Source organism: Leiobunum rupestre, chromosome 6, assembly GCF_980474605.1.
Source record: "Leiobunum rupestre chromosome 6, qqLeiRupe1.1.hap1, whole genome shotgun sequence".
Taxonomy (NCBI): domain Eukaryota; kingdom Metazoa; phylum Arthropoda; class Arachnida; order Opiliones; family Sclerosomatidae; genus Leiobunum; species Leiobunum rupestre.
The window spans coordinates 38,776,613-38,800,446 of record NC_143389.1 but is presented as its reverse complement, the minus strand read 5'-3'; the positions used below and the strand labels follow the sequence as shown (position 1 = coordinate 38,800,446).

Genomic DNA, 23,834 nt, shown 5'->3' with positions numbered 1-23,834 from the left:
GTGGCACTGTACGAATGTTCGTCTGCTTCTGAGTAAGTCAGTTACTGAGTATCGCCGTCTATGATTACTTGGGAATAAATAGCAGACGAACTTTCTCTTCAAGAGCTGCGATGATGGTACCAGAGTAAAAACAATTTGAAAATATTTTTCCACTTAACAAAACCATAAAATGCAAAATGCAAAATATAAAATGCCAAATAGTTTCCTAGAAACTCAAAATGCAAAATGTAAAATAGTATTTTGCATTTTCAATATGTATTTTGAACAACCCTGTTTATTAAAGGAATTAAATTTTATTATTTAAAAACGATAAATTTAATACTTATTTTTAAAATATTAAAATTTTACAGCTAGCTTTCGAACCGTAGTTCTTCATCATATTATTTATTATATTTAGCGCGTTTAATGTATGTACAAGATTGTCCAACTTATCTTGTTATTGGTGTTTATACCGTCGGTTTATACGCACGTTGAAGAATGGATTAAGGTTTATGAAAGCTAGGAGCAACAAACATAAGGAGAACGCAGTTAGCCTTTAAACACGCTAATGCAGTGTTGCGTACAAATTTCATTGGACGAGCCTTTAGGCCCTTTACGCTGAACGTTTTACGGGAAGACAATTTCCGAATTTTCCCCTTCCGACGGTAGCAGGCGCTAAAGCGTTTAACCAATGGAAAATGTACGCGAGAAAATCCACGACTTTTGACGGGATGCTGTTGCTCCTAGATGAAAGTATCAATTGAAAATCAGAAAAATCGAAAAATAAGTGGATTAAAATAGTGTTTTAACAGCGTATCTTTTTGCCATTCGCTATGGAATTTAATGTAAATGCGAATTAGAAGTTTGGTAAGTAGTCATAAATATCTAATATAATTTATTCCATCGTAAAAAATATTAGATATGGAAAGTTGCTAATTTTAAACGGTAAATTACAGGGCATCATTTTTATTCCCACGACGGCTCACGCTTGCTAATGAAAATATTAAACAAAAAAAAGAATATATTCGAAAAAGAAATGAATGAAATTCAGAGCCACTACGGTATAGTAGTTATATATATTTTCTTTTCTTCGCGTGTTAATCGAGAGATGAACCTGTTTGGAGAGTGGTAATTTCGCGAATCCCCGAGCTTGCAGACGACGCCCCGCGGCGCTCTACCTTTCATCCGCGATCATTAAAAGACATTTTTAATTAGCCATTTCCGATCTGTCCATCGCTTTTTTCCCACTCGCGTATACCTTACCGCGATGTCTTCTATTGAAAGAATTTTAAGGTAAGACGTAATTTGTCCAATTAGCGGATAATATTCTCAAGAATGAGCGTGTGATTTTTCCCAATGCGGATCCACCCTCTTTTTTACCATCTTTCGGTAATGAATGAAGGGTGACAAGGGTCCCGGGTTAATACGGCAATAAGCTCTGATCCCGACAACCACCCTTGGACTAAGAAACTACTGGACCCGAATCTATAAAGCGGGCTTGGTTCTTTTATGGCAGCGTCGCTTGTAGCGCCATAGTGGACGATATTCCTTCCGCGTAGAGTTGGCAAGTTCTCTCCCCACTGGTTAAAGGGGTTTTCTCCCGAGTTCTTCGGTTTCCCATTCCATAAAAACTTGCTGAGGCTAACGGTAATAGTAAGTGTAGGGAACGTTTGGGCTCGCGTGGCATGAAGGGCTTGCCACCACCCTCCAACGAGGGGCTGGTCACGCCGCGAACTCGGTGTACACTGTCGTACCTCTGACTGTGCTAATAAGAGTTCGTGAACTCTTTAAAATCCGTACCTTTAACAGTACTAAGTACGCGAACTCGGTGTACAGGTCATCCGAGAGTGACTTATACCCCTCGCCCTCCTACGCATTGTAAATTTGTAACACGGCCACCGGTTTAATGGCATTATAATACGCTAGATGACTTGATAACATTGTGTCCGGGTCTTTCCGTCTTGACAAGGACCCAATGTTGTGTCGAAACTAGTCGGCTGTTTATATTTTATTTGTATATAAATAAATTTTTACTCGCGCATATGAACGTGTTTTTATTCTCTATAATATTTAACGTATTCACCTCATCTACGAACGAAAAGAGCATTGTCTTCAAGGACCTTTAGATTTTTCAGTGGCGTATTACCACATGAATATATGATTCGAGTACATTAATTTATTTTTCCAATCTTATGATAATACGTTGAACCAAATGTGTATTTATTAATATTTAGGGAGAATGAGTATGTTGAGACATGGATTAAAGGGGATCGGTCAAGCTTTAACCAGTTAGATAGCCCTATAGCCCATTAAAAACTAAAATTTATGGTGAAAACCGCATCAAAAAATATTGAGTGGTTAATTTTTAATAAAATAAAGAAATTTCGGGAAATCGAAAAGCCCGCGTCCGCCGCGACACCTGGTGAGAAACCGGTGAGACACTCCCGGCTCGATTAAAATTGATAAAAAAAAGCTCGCGCTGCTGTAGATGCGAAAGATTTTTTTTTAATTTGCACGCGCGGCGCTTTCCAGTTATAAGAGACCTAAGCCTAAATTGAGCGATTTCAAAAGTTGCGCTAGATCGCAAATCGCCCCTAAGATGGCGGCGAAAATTCAAACCCAAACACTTGGCGTTATTTTTCAAAAGCTATTTTTTCAAGACAAAAAAAGGTGTCGTGTTAGTATAATAGTATATTGAACGTCTTGTTAATCTTTTGATACGGAAATAAGGCCATATTTGGAAAAGCTTGGCCGTTCCCCTTTAATTAACTAATTAGTGAATTAATCCATGGTTGAGACGATCTTGAAAGTTTCTAGCAACCCACCTCACGCTCTAACAGTATGCTCCTCGCCTTTATCGGCAATTCAATCTCATTGGTTCTCTGAAATAGACGTCTCCCCACGTGATTGAAATAGACGCGGATGACGCGTTTACTTTCCCGTCCCGTCACGCCGGAAGTTAGACCACGGGGCCAATGGAGGGACGTTCCTTTGGGTGGATGCCGAGATTGGTCAGTTGGGTTTCAGTTGGCCTTTATTCTTGGTACTAGTGACTCGAAAAAATTCGGATAGAACTTTGCTAAATCATGACTTCTTCCCCCAAAGAATTCGACCCCTTTCGGTACGGCATTGTGGGCTTAATCGCCACAACATAATCGTCCCCCATAAGTAAAAACAAATACATTCACCACCGTACTATCCTTTTCAATAGGCCCTTCAATAAAACATCTTCAAGGAAATCGCCCAGAAGTAATATATCCGAGAGCCAGGACCCGCAAGTTACTGTTTATGTGTTGCTTGTTGAAATAATGAAAACTTTTCCCTGTATGATATGCAACAAGTGATTCCTTTTAACCAGGTAGCTTTGTTTTTGACATATTAAAGCTTAACAAAACCCGGACGTTCTGTTTACAAGTGAAACGTTTCCATTATTTGAACAAGCGCCAAATAAACAGTAACTTGAAGGTCCTGGCTCTCGGATATATTACTTCTGGGCGATTTCCTTGAAGATGTTTTATTGAAGGGCCTATTGCTTTCCGAAATGTCACTTAATGTGTTTGAAATATACATTAGAAATAAATCAAATAAATACGTTGCGATATTAGAGGGGAAAAAGTGGGCAATCGACTGAAAAGAGCCGCGACCTTAACGACCTTAAGAAAAGGCGGGGGGAGGAACGACGGGACATTGATGGGGGGCACGGAGGGACTTTGGAGTGGGTCGCGCGAGCGGACAACACAATAGTTTGTGGCTTTATAATTGGACATAACACGGTTCGTTAAATCCGGCGCAACTCTGCCCAAATGTCCGACTATTCGCACCTAGTTTTTACCGTCCAGACATTGTCTTGGGGTCCGACCGTGACCCCTGAGGAACTACCCCCTCTCCGCAGCTGTCCGCGTCCCCTCCATCGCGACACGAGCCTTCTTCGACGGTAATCCTCCCACTCCATTGAGAGACTCCAAAATAATGGCGGGAGAAAAATAGAAACGAATCGACTCCCGTATACCAACGACAACTTCATTCCGAATCACGGAATGGACGCGTTTATCACCGCGGCTCCTGGACGGTGTACCAGAAGCGGAGGCTCCGGGATAAATGAGTGGGCAGTGCCTCGGTAATTGCCCATCAAGGGCGAAAAATGACCATCCGGGGGAAAGACGAAAAATCAAATTGTCCTCTTCGTACGGACGGGACATTCGAATTATATAGGCATCGTTTATTCTGAAAGGCGAAACAGTCGACTCTACACCGGCGTATAAATGCCCTTTGCTGGACGCGAAATCTAACAGTCATTCCTGTCAATCTGTTCCCGGTTTTCTCCACCGCGATTACCTTATACCCAATGTTTTCATTGCCAAACTTTACGACCCACTAAGCGATCGGTGGTAAACTAGAGGCAGAGATCGAAGGCCTTTCCGTTTGAAGTTCCATAGGTATCAATACTTGTCTTTGCCTAACGAAACCTTATTGTTTAAACAACCATAGCGGTGGTCCCGTGTGAGACCCCGTCCATTTTTTTTATTCAAAAATGTATATAGGCCTACTTAAAACTTAAGCAATAACACGTACAGCTGTAAATCTTTATTACTTAAAGTGGTCTCTCAATTAATTAATTAATTAATTGATAAATTTGAGAAAAATCTCTGCGTACATGGATCATGGATAGATCATTAAACCTTTCATGGCCACAGGCATTACGAAGGTAGTTTAGGATATCTAGATAATTCTTATTTAATCTTAATGTTACCCGCATCTTCAATATCAAAATAACTTCTGTAAAAAGACTGATAAATTCGGACAGTGAGATTTTAAATTGTATTTCTGTGAGGGCTCTGCCCCCTCCCCGTATGTTTTTTCCCGAAGGGGATCGAGCCCCGGAGCCCTAAACGGGATCGCCGCCACTGAACAACCACACATTTCAGGAGGTATATTCTATTTTATGATGTTTTGTTTATTTTTAATTTAGTCCATTGGTTAAAATCCTCCAGAGAAAGTTCTAAAATGATTCAAATCCACTAATTAGTAAAAGCGTCAATGAGTATATTTCTACTTAGGGAGAAAGAATGACTATATTGAGGCTACCCGCTTGTCTTTCAATTGTGTCGGAAAACGTGTGTTATTGGGAATCTATGAGCAGTGATGGGAGCGCTCCTCTCATTTTGAGCGAGATTGAGCGGTAAAATATATTTTTAAAAGAGCGCAAAACGGAAAAGAGAGGAAAGAAAATTTCGCCGCCCAAAAAAGAGCGAAAAGAGAGGAGCGAAAACTTGACCGCTCAAAAAAGAGCGAAAAGAGAGGCGCGAAAACTTGACCGCTCAAAAAGAGCGAAAAGAGAGGAGCGAAAACTTGACCGCTCAAAAAGAGCGAAAAGAGAGGAGATAAAACTTGACTGCTAAAAAAAGATCGAAAAGAGAGGAGCGAAAACTTGACCGCTCAAAAAGAGCGAAAAGAGAGGAGATAAAACTTGACTGCTAAAAAAAGATCGAAAAGAGAGGAGCGAAAACTTGACCGCTCAAAAAGAGCGAAAAGAGACCTGAGCGAAAACTTGGTCGCTCAAAAAAAACGAAAATTTCGCGAGTGCGAGCTGTTCTTTAACAAATCGTGAAATGGATTAAGACTCGTCACTGTCGTCAGAAACTCTGTTCTGCATAGTCATTCTCTCTGAATAGAATAATAATCAGCCCAAGTCATCTAGCGACTTATAATGTATTTAATCGGGTTACAACGCGTAGGAGAGTGGTAGCAAGCCCTTCATGCCACGCGAGCCAACAGCTCCCTACACTCACTATTACCGTTAGACTCAGCAAGTTTTTGTTTAAGGGGAAAATGAAGAACTCGGGGGAAAAGCCCTTTAACCAGTGGGGAGAGAACTTGCCAACTCTACGAGGAAGGAATATCGTCCACTATGGCGCTACAAGCGGCGCTGCCATAAAAGAACCAAGCCCGTTATATAGATTCGGGTCCAGTAGTTTCTAAGTAAAAGGGTGGCTGTCGGGATCAGAGCTTATTGCCGTATTAGAGGCTTCTCTTATTATAGGCTTCTGGCTGTACGTAATCACACAACGTTACTGGATCGCGAATTTTAATCAGCGATGAAAATTATTTTGTAATTCTTAGAAAAATACCTCTACTACTACAAAATCATTTGATAATAATAAATAAAGGTATTTATTTATACTCAGGGAGAATGAATATGTCGAGACTATCGACCGAGGGGCTGATCACTCCGCGTAATCGGTGTACAGAGCCGTAACTTTGACTGTACTAATGGGATTAATTGTAATCTTTGAAGTCCCTGCCTTTGGCAGTGCTAATCTAAGCGTAATCCGGTGTACAGATTTTCTAAGAGTGGTTAGCCCCTCGCTATCGACGGACACGTAGAGGCCCTAACCCCGTCACGCTAAGGGGGGGGGGGGGAGGAGGGGGTCTTATTTTTTGCGTCCTCGCAGTCGCGTTAATGGCGTCGAAAACGTAATTTTTAAGAACCAATGATATTGCAGTATTATTTGATTTTATTAAAGCGGAGGAGCATACCGGGGGCCCCAACGGGTGGTATTGGAGAAACGCTAAAAATAATCTCGCCATATTCATTCTCCCTGAGTATAAATTAATACATTCTTGGTGTTTACTGTTAATATTTTAACCTATTTTCGGTCAATCGGAAAGATGTGTATTAAATTTGAATGAAGTACATTTCGCTCTAAGCCTTGGCAATAAAAATGGTCCGTGAATTTTCATAACGTTTCCCATCAAAACAGTTTTTGAACGGCGGTGCGTGAGCGACGTCATAATAACGAAGCCCCTCCCATCCCAACGACTGAGGGAGGACTACCTAATGCAGGCAGATATTCATGGTAGAAATTAATATATTTATGGGACAAGATATATTCTTCTTTCTAATTTCTCTGTGGTGCTGTGGGGACGTTTTTCTCTGCGTAAAACTTTATATTTTAGGGAATTATCGTTCTATTTGAATATATCCTATATAAACGTTTTTATTTTTGCTCAATAAAACGGCTATTTTAACGGACGAGTGGTCATTCGAAAAACCTTTGTACACCTGATTACTATTTTTCGAACCGCAACAAACTAGCAAAATTTAGGTCTGTCATTACAGAGGGCATATACTTTATAGTCTCCATAATAATCATCATTAATCGATTCAAAATTTAAGCGTTATTTAATAATTTTAATCACAATTAAATCATTTCAATCTCGATTTAATTATTCAAATCTAGAATTTATAACTGAAATCTCGATTTTATAACTGAAATCTTGATTTTATAACTGAAATCTCAATTTTATAACTGAAATATCGATTTTATAACTGAAATCTTGATTTTATAACTGAAATCTCGATTTTATAACTGAAATCTTGATTTTATAACTGAAATCTCGATTTTATTACAATTGTATAACTCAAATCTCGATTTTATTACGATTTTATAACTCAAATTTCGATTTTAATACGATTTTATAACTCAAATCTCGATTTTATTACGATTTTATAACTCAAATCTCGATTTTATTACGATTTTATAACTCAAATCTCGATTTTATTACGATTTTATAACTCAAATCTCGATTTTATTACGATTTTATAACTCAAATCTCGATTTTATTACGATTTTATAACTCAAATCTCGATTTTATTACGATTTTATAACTCAAATCTCCCCACTGGTTTAAGGGGTTTTCCCCCGAGTTCTTCGGTTTCCCCTTCCATAAAAACTTGTCTCGGTTAACGGTAATAGTTAGTGTAGGGAGCTGTTGGCTCGATCTCGTGGCATGCAGGGCTTGCCACCACCCTCCTACGCATTGTAACCCGGCCACCTGAATTAAGGGCTTCAAAAGTCGCATGATGACTTAGGCCTAAGGTGGTGCCTTGGGTATTAGCCTAGCTGATTATTATTATTAGCCTAGCCTTTAATAACTCAAATCTCGATTTTATTACGATTTTATAACCCAAATCTCAATTTTATAACTTAAATCTCGATTATATAACTGAAATCTTGATTTTGTAACTGAAATCTTGATTTAATCATTTAAATCTCGATTTAATCACTCAAATCTCAATTTAATCATTTTAATAACGATTTATTAATTTTAATCACGATTTAATTATTTTTATCATGATTTAATTATTTTAATGAGGATTTAATAATTTCAATCGCGTTTTAATTAACCCTATAAATTTGATATATTTTTGTAATGCGACTAATGGCTGGGAGCTCGGAAAGTCACTTGTACTCGTATTTAAATCCTTATCAAGGATAATTTCGTTATTGGAATGGCCTAGCAGGTTCAAATCCTGGACCCGCCGGCTAATTGTTTTCCCATAAAGATTTTTACCATGAACTACATGAATTTCAATATTTGTATAATTAAATTTTTATGCAACAAATATTTTTTAAAGCATCACACCAAAATTTTCAAAACTAACTAGTTTAACACTTTAAAGAAAGAATTTATTTTAAACTGAAAGTTTACTTCAACGCTTTTAAGAAATATTTATTTTAAATGAAAATTTACTTGAACGCTTTTAAGAAATATTTTGTTTTAAAATGAAAATTTACTTGAACGCTTTTAAGAAATATTTTGTTTTAAATGAAAATTTACTTGGACTCTTTTAAGAAATATTTTGTTTTAAATGAAAATTTACTTGGACGCTTTTAAGAAATATTTTGTTTTAAATGAAAATTTACTTGGACGCTTTTAAGAAATATTTTGTTTTAAATGAAATTTTTTTAAAACGCTTTTAAGAAATATTTTGTTTTAAAATGAAATTAACAAATTTTTCTTGAACGCTTTTAAGAAATATTTGGTTTTAAAATGAAAGTCATCCAATAAAAATAATATCTTAGCATTTTAAGGCGTGGTCTTTCTGAAAATATGAGAGTTGATGGTGTGTCCTAAGCATTACCTTGGTTTAACGTTCTTATAGCCCTAATTACGTCATTGGTTTTCATAATAATTATGAAACGAAATATTAGTAGCAGACGATAGCAAATTGAACGTAAGCCGTGATAATCTAATACATCATGGCAGATCACGGGCACATCCTCTCTTCTGTCATTTCTTTTTATTTATGTAATAACAATCCGCGCATGCGCGTAGGGTGCGCCGTTTATTTGAATACACCGTAATGAAGTTGACAATGGCTACCTTTTTCGTAGAGAATTCGGAAGAGATTTGCCCTAAAGAGTTCCGTTCCTCTTTCTAGCTCTCGTCCTTTTTCGCGTCACGTCAAAGAATCGTAGTAATATGAATGATGGGAGCAGGACGCGTCTTCGAAAGGGTGTCCGCGGAGAATCCATTCATCACTCAACGTCGTTCGCGCTTCGCCGCAACTCTACGTCTACCACCAACAAAGTTATCCGCGATTTATTTTCGGGGTCGATGTATCGCGGTTTTTGCGACGAATGAGGCAAGCTAGCTTCTTGTCTGATATAAAATTACACCGTTTTTATTTTTCGTTTCAAGCCTTCTGTTCGTGTATTTTATCGAGATCACTCACGGACGGCGTAGGAGTACACGACGCCTAAATGTTAGCTTCGTATTGAACATCGATGTTCCGCTATTAGAACACTTCTACAGGCGTTTGTAGACTAAAAATAGACCAAATTGTTTCTATCGGCGAAACACTTTTTAACGACTTAATTGTAAATTGAAACGCTATCCTTGGTCTTGATAATGTATCCAAATAATGTGGCGGGACATGTCGAAATACGAAGTTTATCAGCGTGTGACTCGGCCCATTATTCGATTAATGTTACGGGGCGCGGGGTGGCCTACGAAATTGCAAATCAGGCGCAATAAAAAAGGCGACATTTCGGCTCGCATTTAGGGCACGTGGCTTGCCAACTATGACACTTATCCTCCCATCTATTTCCAGCTAGGCCTTCCACCCAAATTCGTTACATCACTGGTTGGACAGCGAACTTGCGCTTAAGACTAATTCTTATTTTTTCCTCGTTAGGCGGTACTCAGTAGCGTAGCCAGGATTTTGGTTCGGGGGAGGGGCACGCATTTGGAAAAAAATACCCAAAAAAACCAACAATTGTTTCGGGGGGGGGGGGGGAAGTGCTCCTATGCTATGCCACTGGCTGTACTAAACGTGAAATTGTTTAGTCTTACGTGGGAGGCAGTTGTTCGAATCATAAGGGTACCACTCCATTAATTAAATAATATACTCTCTACAAACTATCAAATTATATAAAAGTAAATAAAAACAAAGCTTATATCGTTAGGTGGAGAACAGTAAATGTATTATTCGTTGCGTTACCTTGGACAGGACAATGACAATGTTGGGAGAAATGATCAAATTGGAATTAAGGTAAAACGTCATCCACGTGTGTTCCAATCCCCTTAGACAAATGGTCGATTTGATTGAAGTTTAAAGATAAAAGTGTTCTGGCAGATCGTGAGAGGATTGGAATCATCGCAAAAATTTGTTTCAATACAGTCATTCTTCCTAAGTATAAATAAATATATCAAAACATCTTAAACCAAACGACTTCCTTGAAAATTTAATATTTTTAACAAATATATGAAATATTAGTACACGTTTCTTTTTCTTAGAATCATTACTTTTTATTCACCAAAGAAAGGTAGTTGAAGAAATACCAATCTTTTCTTGTGGCTACAGTTAATTGCCTTAAACAATATAATCAATATTTATAATTAAATCGACCGTGAGTGTGAAACTTTTTATCAATATTTTGAACAAAAAGCTGAGACTTTTTGATTTAAAAGCAGACCTGTTGCAAGAAAGTAACATATATACTCGCTTTTTTAAGTATGAATAAATAATGAAATAAATTTAAAGATGAGATGTAACTGTTGACAAGCCCCTTCAAGAAAAGGGATAACAATATTTTCAAATATAAAATTTCATTATACGCTAATGTTAATTGTCTTTGGAATTATTTACAAAACGTAAGATTATATTTTGGTCAGCTAGTAAAACTAAATTTACTTGGCAAAATGTTGGCAAACTTTTTTTTAATTATAATAAAGTAAATTTACCAACTGACTTGTAATAATATTGGAGAGAGTGCTCAAAATATGATCTCCAACACCTTTGCTTAACCTAGCGAGTTTAAGTAAACTCCGTAGTAGTTACAACGATAATTTAAAAAATAGTTTGTCTACATTTCCAAGCTAGCTTGACGAAACTCGGCAAGGCACTGTGTGGATTTTTAAACTTCGGGTATTTAAACTCGCCAAAGCATACCACTGTAGATTTCCATCTATACCTCTCAGCGTATAAAATATAAAAATGTAGGGGGTATTTTGTACGCCTAATATTGATTTAGCTTAATGCAATATAATATGGTAAGGGGGGAGGGTGGTAGGTCAAATTTATGATAATAGAGGAAACCGTATTCCGTGTACGAATCGCAGGCTTCGGATATTTCGGGTGGGCCGGCCGTTATCTCCGTGTCTCAGTCGAATGATGAATCCCTCTTGGCGTCCCTTTTGTCCACTACGGTCGTAATCTGGATCGAGGAGCGCGCGAAGGGGCCGAAAATGACCAATTAGTTCGTTTCTCAATATCCGGAGGACCGGTTTCCCACGAGAGCACAAAGGGGACCGGCCCGTTCTTGGGTTTAAAGACGCGTGGCTGGTCGCGTGCCGAAACTGGCGCTTCCGAGTCGCACGTGCCCGCGACCCAGGCACGGAATGGGGCTCTGACTAAGGCCCCCTTTTTTTTTTCTCTTCGGCTAGCACGAGCTGCTGGCCTCAATCTAGTTCTAAAAAGCGACCACCCCCCCCCCCGCCGACTAGATGTTTGGAGCTGTCGCTTAGGTACTATGGTCGACCAATTAGACGGACGCTTAATCAGACGCGGTTCTTTTGATCGGCCGGAACTTCCGCTTCCGACCAAATATAGAGCGAGAGACATCTGGCGGATTAATACCCAGTTGGGAGACCTTTGGGTATTCCTCACTCTTCAAGGTCTTCAAGTTCATCCTTTGAGAGGTGTCACTCGTGTACCAAAATTGTTAACGTAGTGACGTATTTACTTCATCGATACCGGAGCAGTATACATTTTCATGTAAGTTTTTTATATTCACGTCATTATATATTTAGATTATATTGCATTATTCATTATCACATTTTCAATTGATCGTTAATACGATTAATTTTCATCGGCGAGAAGTAACAAGAAGTTGTTTTCAAGACCAATCAATAAACATAGATCTGTTTATATCAGAAGTATTCATTACATAATGTTAAGTTAATAAGAACCACCATAAGTGTATAATATTGTTACATAAAAAGTTTTACTGAGAGCTATTCACAAGGCAGACTGCATTAAGGGCTTCTTCGTCGTTTGGCGTCCGCTTGCTCCCGCGTCACATGCCGCCTTTGACAGGGGGAGATTTTCTTTTTGCGATGACGTCACTCCATTACTAGCTCTCACAAGGAGAGTACCCGAGGTGTTTATCGCCGATTTTGTTCAAAGTCGGGCGTAATGTAGACCTATATGAGATATGAAATTTCCCAAAAGGAGACGGTGCACTACCCATTCGTTTTGCTATAGCAACCGAAAATGTTTTTGATCACTTAAAACAATAAAATCTCCATTTAAAAAAGCATGGGATTTTCTTGGTTTCACAGGGTCCTAGCTACGAAAATTTTGAAAAAAATTTAAAATCACGAAATGTGTAATTTGGACCACATTTAGGTAAATTTCATCAAGTTTGGGTAAATTGAAACATTTTTAGGGTAAATTTGACAATTTGTAACAAATTTTGGGTAAAATAAGGGAAAAATCTTATTTTGGTTGTAAGTGGTCAAAAACATTTTCGGTTGCCATGGCAAATCGAATGGGTAGTGCAACGTCTCCTTTTGGGAAATTTCATATCTCATATAGGTCCACATTACGGCCGACTTTGAACTAAATCGGCAATAAACACCTCGGGTACTCTCCTTGTCAGTAAAATATTCCCCAAATATTATGGAACAATATTATAGACTTATGGAACCACGGCTAATGACTGCATTGCAAAGAGTTATAAAATACACGATCAGTTAGAATAGTTCATAATGAAATGGTACAAAAAAGCTAAACTCCAAACAAATTTGAAGAAATTTAAAAACTTACAAATAGCTCGTACCAATAAGTCTTCGAGCAAACATAAAGACGCGAATCTCGGACCAAATAGATCTTCGAGTAAAAAACTAAATAAAATAGCCAGAAATTAAAACGATAAACCGGTTTCGTCCAATGGGACTCAAGAGCGCATGCCGTGCGGGAAATCTGACTCGCGACTATTGACCGATTTCAAAATTACGTTTTGGCGAGTGACAGTACCTTTACACCATGGGGTACAACAGGCTTATTTACCAGTTTTTATACCCTAACATGGCGGCGTATCTTCACGTGCAAAATTAATTTTAAGATCCACCAATTTCACTGAAAAGAGAAACCAAGAATGTATTTATTTATACCTAGGGAGAATGTCTATGTCGAGACGGTTTTTAGCCTTTCTCTCAATCCACCCGTTGGTCCCCCCAGTACGCTCCTCCACTTAAAATAAAACGAATAGTCCCGGTATTTCATTGGCTGCTTAAAATTTACGTCACCTAACGCGATGGAAATCAAACGCCGGTGACGTTTTGTCTTTCCCCCCGCGCGAGACGGGGGAAAGGCGTTCAACGTGCCCGGCGATTGTCGCAACATAATCATTCTTCCCAAATATAAATAAATACATTCTTGGAGAAACTAAGCCGAAAAAAATTAAAAATTTCATAACGCGTTGGGTAGTCGAATTCATTACCTGCCATACTGTCAAAGCACTAAACGATCCTATTACTTATACGCTTCTTATCTCAGGTAACATTTATTTGTAGTATCATAAGTAACATAATAAACATAAGTATGGCACAGAACGAATTCGCGGTTAATGATAGTCTGTTGTGGAATGATTGCGAAATAGGAAGTTTCCGAACAGGAAACTCGTCCCTTCCTACTCTTTCCGTCGGCCAAATAGTTTTTTAGTTTGATAGCGAAAATACGAGCGTACACGCGTTTACGTTTGAAATTCGAAAAACTAACAGTGTTTATAATAGTTATTTTTATCTTCCGATTCAATAATTCATCATTATTTTCCAAAAGTAAGCGTAATTTACACTTTTGAAAGCATTTCAATTTTCAATAGGAGATGGCTGGTCCGTCAAAAAGGCTGCAGTGCCGGTGGACCATCGGTGATTTTACGGGCATCCTTCAAATACTTGGAGCAGTTCGCGGAGAGTTGTCAGTCCGTCGGTACTTAATGGTTTACGTTGTCTATGGCGAAATAGACTATCATTAAAAAATTTGCATTGGGTGGTTTACAGCCGAGATTATACGCTCATCCGACGTAATTTAAGCTGCGCCCATTTCTCCAGACGCATACGCGGCACGATGCCAATGGATCCGCAGACATTCCAAATGTATTCGTATATAGTTTTTTGGCAGTATAGATACACCAACTAACGAGTCATCTAAAGCTACGTTCACACTTAAGCGGTAGAAAACGGTTTGAATCGGTTTGAAACGATTAAGCCTGGTTGACAGGCCCGACGTTACGGTGTGTGGGGCCCTAGGCAGCAAGATATGAAATAGGGGCCCAAAAATAGTTTTACACTGAAAGCGGAGCCCGCGGAAAGCACTGTGAATCGCGGGGCCCTAGGCAGTCGCCTCGCTTGCCTTGCCCTAAGGCCGGCCCTGCTCGTTGACACAACTCCTTCAAAACGTTTTGAATCGATATAAAGGCAAAGTGTGAACGAGGCATAATACAGGGTGTTAACTAAAAACGATACCGGGCCAATAACTCAAAATGTGTTTTAGCTAGGAATTTGAAATTTTCAGGACAGATACAACGTGCAGGGGGTCACTTGGACAACGGAAATGTCCATGACCTTCAAGGTAATTTAAAATTTATCTCGAGAACCATTAGAGATACCAAGTGGGTTTCAATTAGAAAAGTGTTCCCCTTCGCATTTTAGGTGTAAATAACTTTGAAACCACCTAATTTGACCATTAACAAGTCTAGGGAATTTAGGCAAAAACCGGAAGGTCGTGATGTAAATAATGTACCAGACACCAGTTTGAAGGGCTATTAACTCGAAAAGTGCCCATGCTAGAGTATCAAAATTTGCAAAAGTCTTCAGAATTTGCAAACTCGGGTGGCATTCAACTCATGGTTCAAGGTCATTCAAATTTTATCTCGAGAACCAATGGATTTAGAGAAATGGTTCCAATTTAAAAAGTCTGTAAATTGAAATTTTAAGTCTAAATACCTTTAACCCGATGCAAACCACCACGATGAAAACCTTTCAAATGGGAACCATTTCTCTAAATCCATTGGTTCTCGAGATAAACTTTGTATGAGTTAAAGGTCATCCGAGCTTAAAAATTCCACCTACCACTTTTTGTCTAGACTCCCTCGGTCAAATTAGGTGGGCCCAAAGCTATTTAGCCCTAAAATGTGACGGGGAACACGTTTCTAATTGAAACCAACTTTGTATCTCTAATGGTTCTAGAATTCAATTTTTAAATGACCTTGAATACATGGTTCAAGGTCATGGAAATGTCCGTTGTCAAGTGACCCCTGCACGTTGTTTATTGGCCCTGTATCGTTTTAGTTAACACCCTGTAGAATAATTGAATAGAGTTATAAAGAAAATAATTTACGGAAACAATGCGACATGTATGACGTGACATATTTTATTGGTTTAAAAAAATGCGGATTCGGGTAAAAATCACAAGACGTTTTCTTATTAAAAGAGATTTTTTGGTCAATAAAACATTTTGAGCACGAAATTGTTTAAATATATTATATACGAGTATTAATTGGGGTTTTTTTTTCAATCAGATAAAAATTATTATTATTTTACAATGAATAAAAACAATTGACTAGGCCTAATCGGTATATGTACCATTTATAATATAAGTTAAAGATAATGTTTTTATCCCTAAATCATCTATTTGCATTCTCGTTTTAAGTTAAAAAGACTTTCGAAGCGAATACGATACAAAAAAGGCAGTTTTTTTCCATTCCAAAAAATCTTTAAAAATTGTCCATTTTTATAGAGCGACGCGTGGTGTAAAATATTTTGAACGATATCAAAAATGTACCTCTGTAAAATATACAATGGTATACGGAAATATCACGGTTCATTGAAATAGTTTAAAATGAAAATCACAATGAAATTTGACGAACATTGTAGTAATGTCGCCTTCTCGGTAGAATGCATCGGGAAAAGAAGCCGGCTTACAAAAATGCGCTTGTAACGAACATTCCCTTTCGCGTATAAGACGCGATATTATGGTATTGTCGTCCGCTTTTCGGTAAACACTATAACAACAATGGCGATTGTTACAATCAATACAGTTGCGGTTTTAAGGACGCGTACTTGCGACGTACTGGTACATAAGCTTGTACTTGCGTGTGTTAGTTACTACGTGTTTTGGCAGTTTGTGGCGTTTCAACCAGATGCCGCGTTGCTTTTTTGTTTTTTAAACGAGACATTAGGGTTAAAGAATTTTAAATTCTTCGGGTTTTTTGCATTTTGTTTTTATCAAAAGTTGTTTCAAAGAACTCCCGCAGTGGCGCTGCCTAAGCCGTTTTTTAGCTTCGTATAGCTTCCACTGGCAGACTTTTTGTATACACATATAAAAATTGTAAAAAAAAAATAAAAAAGAATTCGATGAAAAGGAATCATCTTTGAAAAAATATAAAAAAACTAACTTGGTACGATTCAGATTTTTTTCTGATAGAAAAGTTTATGTACGAATGGTATCAAAATGGTATAAAAAAAAACGTTTTTTTTATCAATTGATATTGTTTTGCTCTAAGATTTGGTTTTCATAGTACGAGTTCGGGAGAAATAATCCATAAATTTAAAGGAGTTTTCCTCACCAGGCCCTTCTGGTTACTTCCGTCCCATGGCGTGTCGTAGACCGCTTCCGCCACAGCGTCTTCCACGTCGGCGTAGCTGGCCGAGGACTCGGCCGGCGAGTACGAAGTGGTCGCTTGCTGGCCATCTTCCGCCTGGACCGTCACGGTCACGTTGGCCGGGTCTTCGAACTTCTCGAAGGTCTTCTCGTTAGGCTCCCTGTAATCCAGCGGCCGCGGAATGGCCGAGGCCGGCCGAAGAGTGTGCGTCAGGTGAGGCTTGTTCTTCCTGGATATCGTGTCTTGCCAAACTGAAACGATAAAAAGCGCGCCATTACCGTTTGAGGAGCTTCCAAATTTTAAAATTTCAAGGCCGAGATAAACGAATTTCGTACTGGTGTTAAGTTGTTTACTCTCAATTTTGGTCTTCTTGAAGCAAAGCCAGCCCATAATGAGGGACGTGATGATCACGGCGATGGACAGCACAACTGGGATGACGACGTAAGGTCGTAGGAACACTCGCTCCTCTTCACTAGTCCCTTGATGAACGGCGTTGATCACACCTGCGTGACAAGTAATTCCAAATTAGTACGCCGTCAACTATACGACGAGTGTGAGCCACCTTTCAAGGTCGTCGTGAAGGTTAACTTGGTGGAGAAACGGCCTCGTCCGTAGTCGTTGACAGCCGCCATTTGCACTTCGTATCTGTGACTCGACAAGAGACCGAAAAGGCGAAAAGTGGTCTTCTTGGAAGGCACGTGGTAAGTGGTCCATTCTTTCTTGCTCACCGACTTCATTTGCATCTCGTAATCTACTCCGAGTAGCCGATATTAATGTTTGTTTTTGTGAACTTCTATTTACGCAGTAGCGCGTGTCTTTCGATACGTACGCTTAATATTCTTGTCACTGGGAGGTTTGTTCCAGTTGATGTCGGCGCTATTCTTGGTGATGTCCGTCACCGCTAGAGCGGGAGGGCTTGGCGGGTCTAAATGTTATTCAATTGGTTAAGTTTCTATCTCCAATCTCGCTAACTAGTGCGAAGTAGACTGACCTTCTGGAGGAAGCGCTACAAGGATGTCGGGAGTGGCGGGTCCGGCTCCGGCCGAATTAAAGCACTTGACGTTGACCAGGTAGACTTTCCCCTTTTGTAGTCCTGAAATTCGATGCCGGTCATCCTCGTCAGCACCGGCAATGGTCACTCGTTGTAGGGTGAAAGGCAGCGAAGATTCCTTTACTTTGTGTCCGATATAAAATCCTTCCAGTTCGCCGTTCCACGTCTCTCTTGGTGGGGCCTATAGAGATTTTTAGGATATTTTAAGATTTCTAGGGGATTTTTCTTCCCCTAAATTGCATCGCGTCCATACCTGGGAAAATATTTTTTTAGTAGTACACATTCACACACCATTCGTTCTTACATCTCAGTCCATTAACACACACATTCTAGGGCCTAGGGCCACGTCATCCTCTAACGATCCACTTGAAAATTAATTAATTACCTTGAAGGTAATTACTATTTCAGTCGACGTCATATCCTCTACTTGAACGTCGGTAGGAGGCGCTTGAGGAACTAAGGTACGAAAACAAACGTACCCCAATTAGTTTCTAGAACAATCAGAGGCGCAGCCAAAGGGAGGCACGGCTACGTCACTGAAATCAATTATAGTTACGGGAACGTAATGTTTACTTTCGTCCAGCGTCCGAAAACTGGCGGGTTCGGAAGCCTCGCTCAGCCCGGCCTCATTTTCGGCCAGGACGGAGACGACGTAAGGGTTCCCGGGCTTCAAGTCCTTCAGCATGACAGTGGATTCGATAGCGGGCACGGAAAAATCGAACAATCGACGTCCATTACCTGTTAAAACGAAGGGGAAATGAAGACGATTATCGAGAAATTAATTACTCGAAAATTGAAAAGCGGCCTATCTGCCGGGTAAATAATTGAATAAACAAGTTAATTTACGGTCCGATTGCCAATATCGAATGACGTAGGTGTTGGGCGCGCCCGTGGCCGGCCTTCTCCAGAGAATCCGCGCCGAATTGGTGGTGACATCGTTGACTCGGACGCTGCGAGGGGCCGACGCCGGCTCTGAAGAGAAATTAATTAGCAAAGATGCAATTAGAAAACTTCGATTTATTTTCAGCCAAAAATCAATATCGCTTCTATTTACCCAGAACGGTGAGGGTAACGATGGCCTGGGCGATTCCGTACTTGGTCGCTCCTTTGCAAGTGTAGCTTCCGGTATCCGGTGAATCGACTCCCCGAATGTACAACTCCGATTCCAAACCATCTGGGGTATTATGACGATACACTTCCACCCTTAAAATATTTACCCTAATTATTGTTTCATTTCGTTTGACGCGGTCGAAGGCAACAGGTCAGCTACGATATGATATGGCCGTATATTTACCTGGGACTGTGTTCGAAGGCGGGGTCGCTGTCTCGATGCCAGGAAGTGGTAAACGTTCCATTTCCGGTGAAGCGACAAACGAGCCTGGCAACTCCTCCTTTTTTGGCGCTCTCGGGAGCTTCGGCAGCCCGGACCTCGGGGGGAACTGCAACGAAGGGTAAAGATAAGAAAGAGCCGAAAAGACAGTCGGAGAGAGAGAAAAATGAGGAGGGTGGCAAACAGCCCCGTCCTTCTTCGATCATAAATATCGTTCCTTATCGTCTTCTCACCCGCCCACCGACTCGCTCCCTTTTATTGGGGCCAAGTTCAACCCCCTCCTTCCCGAAGGAGAGAAAGTTCGCTGTCCCTAATGACAATCGACCATCCATTCGTAGGAGGAGAGAGATCGAATTAAGTTTGATCGGCTGCTTTTTCCATTTCTTGTCGAGATATAGTTCTTTTTTGTATCCCGATGAAGAGGAAGCTACTTACGACCAAGAATGTATTCAGACTAACGGATAATACGTGGGCTGTATTATTTTTGCCTGGTGATTCCCGGAAGAAAAACCACGCCCCTACACCTTTTCTCCTATACACTTTCTCCTTTTCTCCCGATAAGAGGGTAAGACACTTCGCTACGATCCCAAGTTGTCGCTCCTCTCCCTGTATGCGGATAATATCTCCCGGAAATCATGAAAACAGAGGCTACAGTTGCGTATTCTCTGTTAACCTAAGTACATTCTTGCTATGACCATTTCGGACGGGGACCTTCTCCTAATCGAGTCTGTTGTGGCTCTTTTCCCGATCGAAACATTGATGTGGGTGATCGAGATTCGATTCGATTCTTACCCGATAGTTAATGAGTGTATTCTTATAACGTAAACTTTACCCTTTCTCTGGTTTTATATTAACTAGCCAGTGACCCTGCATTAAAGGAATTGTGCCACGGAGTATAAACATGCATATTTTTTCAAGTTGAAAAGCTAATGAGGTGAATATTCCTGGTATTTTATAAAATCTACTTTAAAAAAAAAATTGGGGAAATAACATGGAAGTTTTGTATAGGGGTTTGACAATCTTTTTTAAGACATATTGGGTTTCAAAAATAATTAGATTCGAAACTTGGTAAATACAGAGAGATGGGGTTTCTAGGCAGTGGTGTATAGTGGCAGGAAATGCAATTATTGGGAGAAAAGTAACCATTACGTACTGTGTACGTCGACAGTGATTTTTTTGCGTAGTCCTTGTCCGATGCGGTTGTAGGCGTCGCATTGGTAAGTGCCACTGTCATCGAGCTGGCTGCTAAAGATGGTGAAAGTCCCATTGTTTGAAACCACCCGCCTTTGATTCGTGTTCAATGTCACCGGAGTTCGATCACCGTCTGTAGAAAGACAAAAACAATGACACTTTATTGTTTACAATGCATTTTTACTTTTCTACTTAGTTTGGTGGTATTGTATTTTAGATATTTGTATGAGAGATAATGGTTGAAAATTCTGAGTGTTTTCGCAAAGCAATTCTAATGGTTCCTGCTTGTTTGCTTCTTCCTGATCACCAGTGTGCTGCTACTTGAACACTTCTACAGGCGTTTTTAGAAATTTTGACCAATTTCTTTGTTTTATGAGGAAAATTACGTTTGGTTAAACTAACCATTACTAGGTTTTTAATAATAAACTCTCAACTAATTGTGTGTATTTAAATATATGTTTTTTTTAACTAAATCTAAAGCTGTTACACTTGAAAAGTTTTAGATAAAAGTTGTTTATTCGAAGCTAAATTTAAATGTACCTGTTAATTTCCGCCAGAGCATCCTGGGAGCCGGATATCCGGTAGCGCTGCAATCGACTTTAATTTTAGCGCCAACGGGAGCGACTACGTCAGACGGTTCTTTGACCCATTCCGGTGGAACTTGGCCATTAAAAATGAGTAATTAGTTTCGGGCCATGAATATTTATCGCGGGTCGTCCCTGTTTACCTTCCATAATGACCAGAGCGGTGGAAGAATCGAATCCCGCTTCGTTCCTGACGGAACAAGTATAGTTACCGACGTCTCTCGAACGGAGTTCTTCGATGGCCAACATCGAAGTCCTCTTACTGACCGAAGTAATCTTCGCTCCTTCGCTAATCTCGTGGCCGTCTTTGTACCACCGGAAGTGAACCGGTAAGCTCCCCCGCTGTAAGTTACACATCATATTCAGCGCGTCTCCCAGCTTCAAATCCGGGGGGATTAGCAAAGGTTGAACTGTCGGCGGTTCTGAAAAGGATTAAGGATATAATCATATAAGGATACGGAATAATAGGCAATATATCAGATAGAATAATATCGTTCGGGCGAAAACAAAGGGTTACTGTATGACGCGCCTTCCATCGAAGAGTTTTTCTCCAATAAAGAGTCTTATCTAACTTCGCTCATTACTATAAATGCATAACGTTAAGTACGTTCCGCCTCAAAGCTTTCCACCAGCGCCACAATTTTGACCGGATTTTATTTTAGTTGATTGAAAAAATCGAAGTGGACTTTGGGAAAAGTTCCCTTCACCTTTCCTCTCTGGGTGTCCCGATTGAAAGGGCTGTAGCGGTACGTGAAATGGTTTCGGAACGAAATTTCGTTCTTTTCTTCGTAAAATGAAAGGGGTGGAAAAGATAAGGGACCCCCTCCCGACGTGAAAGAGAATATTCCATTTGGAATGCCAGCTGGCTTAAAAATAAAATGAGAAAACGTCATTTGCGGAGGGTATATGCTGGAATTCGTAAATGAGAGATGACGCTCCGTATTGGTCAATTCGGTTTGCCGTATGGTCCTCCCTCCGCTCACACTCTGTACGAGATCTATATCTATATTGGAGTTTATCGTATGACGTTTTATTGCAGGGGTGTTCAAATTTTCAGTTTTAAAGATGATCGTTTTAATTAAATAAAAACAAATAGAAACCTACTAAAGAATACTTTTGATACTTATAATTTGTTTTTAATACAGATCTCCTTTACATAAAACAGGGTGTTTCAAAAGGTTAAACAAAAATTTTAAGGAGTTGTAGGGGTGTAAGAGCGCCAGAGAGCTTCAAAGTGTGGTCTACTAGCCCCTGGAAGTAGGCGGCACCAAGCGCAAAACCAAGCAGAAGGGAATACGAACATTAAGGTTTGGGTTCGTGTGATTGGTAACCAGTGTAAATAGTAAACTTAAAGTCGTGATGGACCGCGATTTCTCATCACTTTCAACAATGGAGTTCACTTCGGAAGATATGTAGGATATTCATTTCGTGTATGGACTAGCGGATGGCAATGCATTGGCTGCTCAACGTCTCTACCAGGAAAGGTACCCCAAACCGGTGCATCCGCGTGCTTGTTGCAGCCTACTTCCAGGGGCTAGTAGGCCAAACTTTGAAACACTCGGGCGCTCTTTTAACCCATCGTAGGAAAATAGGAAAAAAACAGGCATAGTTCTCAAATCACCCCCTAAAACTCCTTAATTTTTTTGCATAACCTTTTGAAACACCCTGTATATTCCTTAAAAGAAAAACAGAAGTTTAACCTCGACAAGGAAAAAATATTTAATTTAATAACTACAGGGTAAATAGTTTTTGTTTCCAAATTTTAGTATAGTTTTGCGATAAACAATTTGAAGGTCGAGATAAAAAATTACAGTGTTGTCATCGACATTTCCTAAAGATTAACGATTTGGGCACCCCTGTTTTATTATGATCTTAAAGGCCGACTACATAAATCTTCGGTTTACTCTGTCTTTCACTAGAAGTAGGCTGACTGCATGGCACACGTGTATTGCAGTAAGCCTACTTCCAGTTAAAGACAGAGTAAACCGAAGATTTATGTAGTCGGCCTTTAAGGAATAAATCGACCAATAGGGACCACCACCATAATGTGTATTTATAAATAAAAAACGTGAATAAATAGACAAAATTTTACGTTTTTAAGCTTGCTTTAATTTCAATTGCTGTATTCAATTATTGTTAAAAAAGAAAAAACAAACTATTAAAAAAATTATTATAAAAATAATTTGAGAAATCCAGCTCCCATAGGATACTCTCTAAATATATATTCCATTACGACAATTCTATACCCGCGTAAAGATTTCAATGACATCGCCCTCCCCCTGCCTTTTCCAAACTCAAAACGTATGGATTGCCTTATGGAAAAAAGTAAGGAAACGAGTTTGTAATTTGGAATAGAATTATTTCGTAAATAGCACGCTAGGAAAGAAAGTTTAGCGGAACTAAACTTATGTCGTTATCTAAGAAAAGACGCCCCGAACTTTATAACCGTAATAAATGGCGTTTTTAACTACACAGTTAACGGAGAATGATCTCATCCATGGAGAAAGAGGAGGCGGATGGTTGGGTGGAAGCCTGAGAGAGAGTGAGAGAGAACGAAATCCAAGCTTACCAAGATCGGCAGTTGCCGTGGCAACGAGAGAGAGCAAAGCCAGAGTTAGGATTTCCATTTTGCGAAGCTCCGATCCGGCGCGTGTCCTCCGAGCGACACCGCCAAAATGCAGCGGCTCCGAATGAAAACGAACTCGTCTCTGGCGCTCCTCCTCCGATCCCAGCCACTGCCACAC

General features: G+C 39.7%; 1 protein-coding gene across 2 annotated transcripts; it reads right to left on the bottom strand.

The window, feature by feature from the left end:
- Positions 1-16,061: 16,061 nt before the first annotated feature.
- LOC149940861 (cell adhesion molecule Dscam2-like) lies at positions 16,062-23,834 on the bottom strand. 2 transcript variants are annotated; one of them, XM_090177478.1, is made up of 15 exons: positions 23,660-23,834; positions 21,234-21,512; positions 21,047-21,166; positions 20,469-20,639; positions 19,280-19,424; positions 19,040-19,188; positions 18,832-18,957; positions 18,559-18,723; positions 18,371-18,441; positions 17,926-18,166; positions 17,764-17,859; positions 17,497-17,685; positions 17,270-17,437; positions 16,899-17,185; positions 16,062-16,635 (listed from the first exon to the last, which is right to left on the bottom strand). In XM_090177478.1, the coding sequence occupies exons 1-15, from the start codon at positions 23,715-23,717 to the stop codon at positions 16,570-16,572; spliced, it is 2,331 nt and encodes a 776-aa protein (XP_090033604.1). In that variant the 5' UTR covers positions 23,718-23,834; the 3' UTR covers positions 16,062-16,569. The 2 variants fall into 2 exon arrangements, with proteins under 2 accessions (XP_090033604.1, XP_090033606.1); XM_090177480.1 differs by lacking the exon at positions 23,660-23,834 and adding an exon at positions 21,608-21,711.